Source organism: Aspergillus fijiensis, assembly GCF_003184825.1.
Source record: "Aspergillus fijiensis CBS 313.89 unplaced genomic scaffold BO72scaffold_1, whole genome shotgun sequence".
Taxonomy (NCBI): Eukaryota; Fungi; Ascomycota; class Eurotiomycetes; order Eurotiales; family Aspergillaceae; genus Aspergillus; species Aspergillus fijiensis.
The window spans coordinates 980234-989729 of NW_024468977.1; the positions used below are offsets into that span (position 1 = coordinate 980234).

At 55.3% G+C, this 9496-nt stretch overlaps 5 protein-coding genes across 5 annotated transcripts; 3 read left to right on the forward strand and 2 right to left on the reverse strand.

The window, feature by feature from the left end:
* Positions 1-289: 289 nt before the first annotated feature.
* BO72DRAFT_10836 (Leucine Rich Repeat domain protein) lies at positions 290-2681 on the forward strand. Its single transcript, XM_040938925.1, has 3 exons — positions 290-581; positions 635-985; positions 1040-2681. The coding sequence occupies exons 1-3, from the start codon at positions 380-382 to the stop codon at positions 2500-2502; spliced, it is 2016 nt and encodes a 671-aa protein (XP_040806814.1). The 5' UTR covers positions 290-379; the 3' UTR covers positions 2503-2681.
* An 806-nt stretch (positions 2682-3487) lies between these two features.
* On the reverse strand, positions 3488-4205 carry BO72DRAFT_523588 (uncharacterized protein; the record flags this gene model as incomplete). Its single annotated transcript, XM_040949789.1, has 2 exons — positions 3488-4112; positions 4192-4205. 2 exons carry the CDS (start codon positions 4203-4205, stop codon positions 3671-3673), a joined length of 456 nt encoding a protein of 151 aa, XP_040806815.1. The 3' UTR covers positions 3488-3670.
* An 890-nt stretch (positions 4206-5095) lies between these two features.
* Positions 5096-6440, reverse strand: BO72DRAFT_10812 (uncharacterized protein). Its single transcript, XM_040938924.1, has 3 exons — positions 5899-6440; positions 5522-5828; positions 5096-5439 (listed from the first exon to the last, which is right to left on the reverse strand). The coding sequence occupies exons 1-3, from the start codon at positions 6303-6305 to the stop codon at positions 5272-5274; spliced, it is 882 nt and encodes a 293-aa protein (XP_040806816.1). The 5' UTR covers positions 6306-6440; the 3' UTR covers positions 5096-5271.
* A 1346-nt stretch (positions 6441-7786) lies between these two features.
* Positions 7787-8768, forward strand: BO72DRAFT_341289 (MBL fold metallo-hydrolase; the record flags this gene model as incomplete). The annotated part of the gene is made up of 2 exons (XM_040940616.1): positions 7787-8288; positions 8371-8768. Coding segments are annotated over 2 exons (900 nt in total), but the record flags the coding sequence as incomplete, so codon positions are not given.
* Positions 8769-8940: 172 nt separating this feature from the next.
* Positions 8941-9436, forward strand: BO72DRAFT_502874 (uncharacterized protein; the record flags this gene model as incomplete). The annotated part of the gene is made up of 1 exon (XM_040949080.1): positions 8941-9436. A coding segment is annotated over one exon (496 nt), but the record flags the coding sequence as incomplete, so codon positions are not given.
* Between the last annotated feature and the right edge of the window lie 60 nt (positions 9437-9496).

The following is a 9496-nucleotide window of genomic DNA, read 5'->3' on the forward strand; positions in this document are numbered from 1 at the left end:
ACCACCTCCAACACTGTTGATTGCGTCTCCGCTCGCCCCTCTTAGTGCACTCTGCTGTCCAGGGGGGTTTGCTGGAATCCGGGGAAAGTGAGAGAAAAGGCCAAGGGAATTTAGAAAAAGGAAAAAAAGCTTTTCCTTTCCTCTGTTTCCTTCCCTTCTCTTTCCTCCGTCTTCCCTTTCCATCCCGCCGCCTCACCATTTCTACTCATTTGCTCAACTAACACAGCCGGCACACACCACCACACCACACCACACACCACACAGAACACTCTTACCCCTCTTCTTCCTTCATTTACTCATTCGCGGCGTCCTCATTCGTTTGGGACTGGCCCTACTTCCATATAGAGCCTTTCCCCGTCCACAGTAATATCCGCCCATCATGTCTTCCGCCACCGTCCCAACCGCGATCGCGATTCCGAAGCAGACCTTCGTGAGATACACTTCCTCCGGAAACGCGTCGCCTTCCAACGGATCGCGCAGCACTTCTCCTCATTCTCCCTCGTGCTCGTCGTCGGCGGAACATTCGCGGTCTAGCAGCCGTCGCCGGGAGTCCTTTGGCTCTATCAAAGAAGACGTCGACGGTAGGTCTTCCCGGGTCGCGTGAGGCAGTTGAACCTCGACTAATACATCATAGGCATTGCGCAATCGTTCGTCGATACCCACATTGAACACTCCCCTCAGGAGACCGCTAAGCCTAACCCCTTAGAGATGCAGCCGACTCCCGACTTCTGCTGCCCCTGTGGTGGCTTTCTGGGATGGAAGCAGATCCGTTTGGGAGGCAAGAGCTTGAGTCGCAGCTACAGCGATCTTCGAGGGCTGAACCAACTGCACTCCCGCTGGGCCTGGGAGTCGACTTCCCCCGTGGCCGAACCCCCGAGTCAGACCCTGCAGGTTCCGGAAGAGAAGCAGGTTGTCGTGGAGGAAGAGCAGCCTAAGCCGGTCCCGGGAACCTCGCGCTTGGAGAAGGTCCCACCGGAGGTGCTTGGTAAGAGACTCCCCTCTCGTCTTAAACATGTAAACGTGCTAACAAGGACGACAGACCAGATCATCTCCCTCTTGGCGCTTGATGTACCCCCCAACGGATATACTCCCCGCAATGTGGATCTGATCTCATGCCTTCTGACCTCCAAGACTTTGCATGCGGCTACGCTTAGTGTGTTGTACAGAAACATGACTTTTCCCCACTCCATAATCTTCTCCAAGGCATTGAACCACATCTCCCTCTATCCGGCATTGGGCACTTTGGTGCGTCGTCTCGACTTCTCTCACTTTACTTCGGTGGGCTTGGGACGGACCAAGCAGATGAACTCGGAGATCCAGAACCTTACCTCCAAGACCCTGCTACAGTGCTTGGAATTGTTGCCCAACCTGCGCGAATGCTTGCTTCAGGAGCACGTGGAGGGGGATCTCAGCATGGAAGTTATCCGGAAGCTGTTTACGGGCCTTCCCAACCTGTCCGCTGTGGATTTCTGCGGCTGTTCTACCCAGTCTTTCTCTGGCCTCTTCCTTGAGGCGTTGACCTCGGGTCCTGGTCTCCCGGCTGCATTGCCTAACTTGCGACGGGTTTCGTTGCACGAATGCAGCAGCTTACCGTCGGTGGCGTTTGAGATTCTCCTCCCTCGCTTGGTCAACGTGACTCACTTGGATCTCACCCACACTCAGGTCGGCGAGGATGCGCTTTTCTCGATCCCTAAGACCGCCCAGATCACCCACCTCAGCCTGTCCCGGTGCAGTCGCCTGCGTGGTCCCAAGGTGGTGGAGTTCCTAACCACTCATCCTGCTGTCTGTGGCTCGCTGGTGTTCTTGAACCTTTTGACCGATCCTACGCGCTCCCGTCTCTTGGAGGAGGAAGACGTTTCGGCTCTTCTCCCACACTTGCCTTCCTCCCTCTGCTCCCTCAATTTGGGCGGTGCGAAGGTCACCCCCGCTCACACCAAAGCTCTGATCCCCCTGACTAAGCACTTGGAGGAGCTGGGGCTGAGCTCCTGTGAGCTGTCGGGTCAGGATCTGAACCAGTTTTTCGTTCCACCTCGGGCTGCCACTGGTGTTGAGAGTGCGCCTGCCACTCCCATCGACAGCCTTCCGCCCACCCCCCTTGAAGCCGTGCCACCACCTCTTGTTGAGGAATGGGTCCCGCATACCCTTCGTTACCTGGATCTCAACAAGGCGCCCCAATTGACGATTGGAACCGTGTTCAACCCGAATGCTTGTGTCATCCTCTCGCAGCAGACCTATCCTCTGCAGGTCATCGAATTCAGTGACAAGCTGATTGCTCCTCTACGGGAGAGAGCTCGAAATGCCAAAACGTCGCCCGGCTGGACTGTCCGTGAGCTGGGCCGTCGTGGCTGGTATGTTCGCGACCCTGCCTCTATGCCGAACTACGCTCTGGACGACGGTTCGCGCGACTGGAAGATGGGTGCCAGATGGTGGGGCATGAGGAAGATCCCTGTCGCCGTCGGAGAAGTCGGTGGCATCTACGGACACTACATGTTCAAGAAATAATTTTTCTGATTTCAAGACTGTGTGGAACTCTCGACTCTTTGTCATGATCAGTTTTATACCCTGTTGAATGCTCGCATGGCGCATCTTTCGGATGATGATTTGACTTGATGATTTTGCAAGAGCGCCAAAAGTGTGGACAGTTTTATTGACGTGTTATCATTATCTCCATTTGCATAGCGAGTGCGATTCCTCAGCGTTAGGTATGTCTTGACGGTCTGATTACGGCTTGCGCTTATGATTGATATCCTGGTTGTTGCCTTTTTTTTATGGGATTTATTGTGTATGCTAGTCAGGCGATTTGGAGCATAGCGGTCAAGTTCGGCTTGGAGTTAGGCTTGATTCAAGTTCAATTTTTTTAATGTATCATTTTTGCCCCAAGATTCTTCTCCAATTCTCAATTCTCTCAAGTAACAGTACCAACAAAGCCGCTGTCGCTACGGGTTACCTTGACAAACGGGAAATCCTCGGGCTGACCGAAAGCAGAACCCACCATCGGGAGAAACCGGAACCTGGCCGGAGCAGTCTTGCCCAATTCATCTGACCGGTAGCACAAATGCCAACACCCCTCTCTACCTTCAGAGAAACAAAATGTAACTGTCCCGGGCAGGGCAGTTTTTCTTCCAGGTTTTGGCCCGTCTGGATGTTTTCCAAAGTTATATTCTGCCGAATCTCACTCCTGAACGTTTAGCCGTGCACCTGCCATACTGGGGAATTTAGGGGTAACCTTATTCCCAAAAATAACTTTTTTTTTTCTGGACGGCGTGCCACATGGGATGATCGCATTGGATCTTGTGGGGGTGCAACCCGTGCAACGGTGCAAGAAAATTTATCTCCTGGTCGGGGTTATGGGTGGGGCCGCAGGGGCGGGGATTCGGTGATTGTCTTCAGGGATGGTTATTGGGCGGTAATTTAGGACATGGCTCTATATCAACTTTACTGTTCTTGCTCCCAATCTTTGATTTATAAGCTATACTCCGCTTCAATTCTTATCCATGTTTATTTTTTGTTTATAGCTTTTGAAACTATATTATATCTATGATTTTGTCGATAGCTTAACCCACAGCTAAAATACAATCCGAGAATTGTTATTGAGAAGAAGTTTTCTCCAAAGTTTAGTATTCTTACGAGTTTACATTTCGATATCATGTAGCGTTCCCCCCTCATACGCCTAAGCCTCCTGCAAATCCACCTCGATCCTATCCGCGACGAGGAAGCCCTTGTGCCGGATCTTGCCGATCGTGCCTAGCACCCTATCCCGGGCGTGGTTCCCGGACGCATGGGCTCCGGCCATCCGCACCGGGAAGAGCAGGAGCACCGCGGGGAGGTCCGTATCCGCGAGAAGCGGCCCGGACAGATCCAGGATCTCCCTCCCCCTGGGGTCTGGCTGCGGCAGGAACAGCTGGTCTGCGGCTGGAGCAAGGGTGGCCTTGTCGCCGTAGAGGATGGCTCTGTGGCTCTCGAGGGTTGCGAAGGCGTCAACCAAGCTCTTCGTGGGCCTGGAGAGCGCGAGCGAGGGAGAGAGCGGGCGTGTGGGCTCCCGCTCCCGCTCCAGCAGCGAAAGGACTCGAGACGTGCCGAACAGCAGGTGCGTGGCGAAGGAGTCGCCGGAACTTTCGGCCATCAGCTGCGTTGGCACTGGGCTAGTAACTTCCATGCCGGGTTCTGTCCGCGCACGCAGCCGCAGCATACCTCAAAAAGCCCATGGAGAAACGTGCACCACATCACGTCCTCCCGATAACAGGCATCAGAGTTCCCGGTCGAGACCGAGACCGAGACCGTCGTCGCGTGCCGCAGACTTCGAAGCGATCGCCCGCAGGCCCGGAACGCGATCTGCCGCGGAGTCTCCGCCTGCTCGCCGAAGCACCATCAAATCGAGCCCTTTCTCCCCGCTTCCAGCGCGCCGAACGCCGTCGTGATAGGCCGGAGCAAAGGGGATCGGCCAAGCACACTGGTGATATCTGCCGTTGCGGCCGCGAACTCGTCGCTGAAGTGGCACCGCTGCAGGAAGGATGCGAAGTGATCCAGATACAAACTGCCGTCTGGCGTCGGTACTTGGGGAGGCACGGTGGGATTGGCCGCGTTCGAAGTATAGATGAACCCTACTGGGGCTTGCTTGAGCTGTTGTTGTTGTTGTTGCTGCGGCTGTGGCACACAAGGTTTCTGCAGCCGGAGGCATCGATCGCAAGGATGGCCCCCCTCACACTGTTCCGACCCTCGCGCATAAGTTTGTCTCTATCTCGGGAGAAGAAAATAGGTTGCTCGAACCTTGACCCGTCGGTTCGCACATGGCTGGCAGCGCGTGGTGATTCGGCGTTTGTCCCGCGGTCCAACCGGGCGTCGGGTCATTTGGTTCAAGGGTCGTGTGCGTATCTTTTCGGCCATACTTTGAGGCTTGTTGGTCCAGGAGGAAACCTTTGAAGTGGCTGCCAAGTTCTATTTTGGGGTTGGCTGGCCCTTTATATGACTTACCCTATGCCTCAGGGCTGCCTGTGCCTGTTCCGAAGAGAGTGGGCTGCAGTGGGGCCGGGGCTGAGTAGTGCCAAGGCTCGTATGGCTCCTACATTCGTCCAACAATTCGGGCAATTTCGTGTTCAGAATATCTTCTTTCCCTTGTGTATACTATAAGTGTAGTAATATCAGATAGAGAATTCAACATGAAATGTTCTCAAATATGCCAGCCATCGTACAGGAAACACCGTACGCCTAGGGTATCAGATGTAGAATCCGACACCCGGTAGAACAGTGAATCAGACCACCTGCCGTCCTCAATCATTCATGATACCGCGACACAAGTGATTTAGACCCGACCTCAATGTTGAAGTACTCGGTGACAACCCTGGTCCGCAATACCGGCGAAAAATAGTCCTGTCCGACCATGACGTTGCAGTGGTTCACGTAAACCGTCACAGGGATAAGCCCCTGGTACATGATATCCCACTGATCCGGTCCAGATCCGTTAGCTTTTCTGCTCTGCTCTGCGTTTATGTTTATGTGTGTAGATCAGAGAACAGCCACTTACAGCTGCCACCAAGTCCGCGTTGAACCGCCGCCGGACCAGACCGCCAAACGCCGCACCGTAGGTAATGAGGATATCCTCGGGGAATAGGGGGAAGTTCGAGTTGACGAATCCCTGCCACACCGTGGGCGTGCTGGATTGGGAATCATAGGTGGTCAAGATGTTGTCCACCAGACCGTCGTCGGTGGTGTTGGCGTAGTTGAACAGGGACGAGGCCAGGCCACCATCGTACGCTTCGTCGGCTCGGACGAAGTTCTGGGATGGCGAGTTCTTGATGAATCCGGTCGTGATGTGGGACAGGTTTTGGTTCCTGTTGCTTGTTCAGTGGGATAGTGGATAGAAGGCTGGCACCCATGAGTCTGTGTTTGTTCGCCGCTTACCACTTGTGTTGAAGGAAGTTGGTCTGGTACTCTGCCTGGATCCGGGGCGGGTTGGGCTGCTGGAATCCAGCTGAGAACTCAATCACCGAGGGGGGGAAGGGATGGCAGCTTGCTGCGCTGACGGGCCACGCGCTAGCGGCAAGTATCACCAGGAGTTGGAAGAATTGCATGATTTTTTTGTTTGTTGTTGAAGTGATAGTCACGGTAAGAGACTTGCGAGAAGACAAATGGAAATGGTAGTTATCCAGGAAGACTTGGGACGGGGACAGTCGACTGCTTTGTACTTCCATGGGATACTTGGGACATGCTTGCGAGGGCTTCGCGCGCCTCGGCAAATACAGGTAGGTGCGCTCAATAGATACTGTTCTGGGATAGCGAGCCAGGCAACCGCCAAGGTTCGATGGCATATGCTACAGTGCACTCGCCTCCTCAATCATAACCTGATCGACTATAGGCCATCAGTAGGTGCGTTCGATTATTGCCCGTGCGGGGAAGTTGCCGGCCACCCCGAGTCATACTTCAGTGGGGCTGCAACCTGTGTAAAACAAATCGCAATGGCGAGACTACCGCCAGGATGGACTAAATCAGGAGTCAGATCAAGTCTTCGAGCTTCCGGGTGTATGCTATGCTGAGATCTGCCAGACGACTTTCATAGGGTGCAGGTGCGGCTTTTGATGCATGGATTCGACATCAGTGAAGATGGCACTTAGCCCATTTGGGCATAAACGCGCTCGAATGTTGCTCGAATTGGCACAGTCCTCATACACTTCAGGTTCCAAAGTTAACCTGAATTGTCCTGGAGTCCCTGCCGTAGTACGTAGGTTTCCCTGGCCGTATGCGGGCGAAGTCTCTGCTCAGATCGTATCAGTATTACAAATACCTCCAAGGTTAGATATGTGCCTTACCTGTTTGGATTGCTGATAGCAAGCGAAAACTGACCCCAAAAACATGAATCAAGCGACCTCCAAATCGTACGTAATCTCTCTAGGATAAGACGCCTCATACAATGACAGCTTTCCATGAGTAGCATTTACCGAATGGCAGTGATAGACTTGGATGCACATTGCGACTGGTGTTCCTTGCGGTGATGTTTGTGGTCGGTTCTAGTCATGATTTTTTGCATCTGCACCGACCTTCTCATTATCTGATGAGTGTTTATGTTCTTTTTTGGATTTACTTCTCTAGTAACATGCATGAGTAGTTTTTTAGAATAGATTAAAGACAATATTACTTAAAAATTCTTCGAGTCTCATAAAAATACATATAATTACGGAACGATGTTGAACTTTGCCTTCGAAATATGTCATGGAGCACGGGCGGAGGCGTGTCGCCATTCGCCACTCGGGACCTTGCAAGGAGTCAGTCATCTCGACTTCAACCTTAATAACACTCTCGGGCAACTGACTGTGCGAGGCTGAGAAACCGTACGGAATGTTCGAAGTTCGGGGAAGTGGGGAAGCCGGGCAGGGCCCGACGGGGAGGTTGGCGGGTCGCCGATTGCACTTCCATCGCCGATTGACGTCAGGCCGTCCACCTCGCCGAGCATACTTAAACACCATCTTCAACTGCATGCATTGTGTAAACACATTCAAGGGAATAGTCGCCAATGATCATAAATATGAAGTTTCTACCATCTTTCAAACCTCGACTCACCAGTCGCATTCTGCACCAGCCAGCACGAAGGACGATCGTGAATCGAGTGCATCCATTGCCGTATACCTCCTTCGCCTCAGCCAATCCAAGCAGCATACCACCCTGCAGCAAACGCTTCACCTCCACAGTAACAGCTACAGCAGCAAGTCCTAAGCTCCCCCAGTCCCCAGCCTCTTCAATGCAAAAAGAACAACACCAGCCCGCCATGCCCCACACAACCCTGGCCAGCACCTCCCCCTCCACCCCAACCATCCACGCCCTCTTCGAGCCCCAGACCAGCACCTGGCAATACCTCGTCGTCGACCCCACCACCTCCACCGCCGCCATCATCGACCCGGTCTTGGACTACGACCCCACCACCCAGACCATCAGCACCACCACCGCCGATGCGTTGCTCGCCTTCATCGCGCAGAAGGGCTACACCATCTCGCACATCCTGGAAACGCACATCCACGCCGACCACCTCACCGCCGCCGCCTACCTGCAGTCCCGGCTACTCAAATCGCAAGCCACCTCCTCAGCTGCACAGACCAAGATCCCCATCTGCGCCGGCCACCGCATCCAACACGTCCAGACCCTCTTCGCGCAGCGCTACAGCATCCCGGAGGAAGAATACCGCCGCACCGCATTCGACAAACTCTTCCAGGACGACGAGCACTTCACCATCGGGACCCTGGACGCCGTCGCGCTGCATCTGCCGGGCCATACCCCGGACCATTTGGGGTATATGGTTGGTGGTATGTCCGTTTCCTTTCCCTAGTTTACTTTATCACAACTTTGTTATCAAATTGCAGCACCAGACGCTAAGAGCAATGGCAGACAACATCTTCGCCGGCGACTCCCTCTTCAACCCGGACATCGGGACCGCGCGGTGCGACTTCCCCGGCGGGTCGGCGGAGAGTCTGTGGGCCTCCGGGCGGCGCGTGCTGGGGATGGCGCCAGAGACGAAAGTCTGGGCGGGACATGACTATCCGCCGGCGGGGCGGGCGGGGGTGGTGGTGCCGTTTGCGACGGTGGAGGAGCATCGACGGATGAACCAACATTTGAAAGACGGGGTGGGGAGGGAGGAGTTTCTGCGGGTGCGGCGGGAGCGGGATGCGGGGCTGGGGGAGCCCCGGCTGCTGCACGCTGCGTTGCAGGTGAATGTGCGCGGGGGGAGGTTGCCTGCGCCGGTGCAAGGCTCATCAGGGCTGAGGTTGTTGAGGGTCCCGGTGCGGGGGGTGGGGGTGGGTGAGTGGTAGGGCATCAGCATCGCATCGCATAGTATAGCATTGCATAGCATTCTGATGATTAAGTGTGTGTATATTGCACAGATTCAATTTCTATTTTTTTTTTGGTTTCGGGTTACTCAGTATATTATCCAACTAACTGAACCCAACCTTAAGAAATCTACCCCAACCCCCACCCCTTCATATCCCCCTCCCTCGCCTCCACCACCCGCGCCGCCCTCTTCAACCACCGCAAATCACACACCCTGCGCGCCTCCGCCAGAAACGCCTCCTCGTAGTCCTCCCTGCCGACCCCGGCCCGCCGCGCCGCCCGACACCCCTGCACGTACACGTCGGCCACGTACAGCGCCCGCAGCGCCTCGAGGGTGTACGCGTCGCGCGCCATCAGATCCTCGATCCCGTCGCGCGGGTCCGCGCCGCCTACCAGCGTCTCCACGGACCCCGGCAGGTGGTCGTAGAACCGGCCCAGGCGCGGCTTGTGGATCATCGGCACGCGCGCCCAGTACGCGGCGCAGTCCTCGCACGCCCGCGCCCAGCGGTCCGTGTCCATGCCGGTCGGGTTCGTGGTGAGGTCGTGCAGGTCCGCGAGGAAGACGGGGTAGCTGGGGGAGCCCATCGCGGTGCGGGTGCAGGTGAGGTGGTGGTGGAAGGTGGCGAGGTGGTGGAGGGCGCCGGTGGTGATCGGGCCGAGGGGGTAGAGGGGGAGGAAGGGCGGG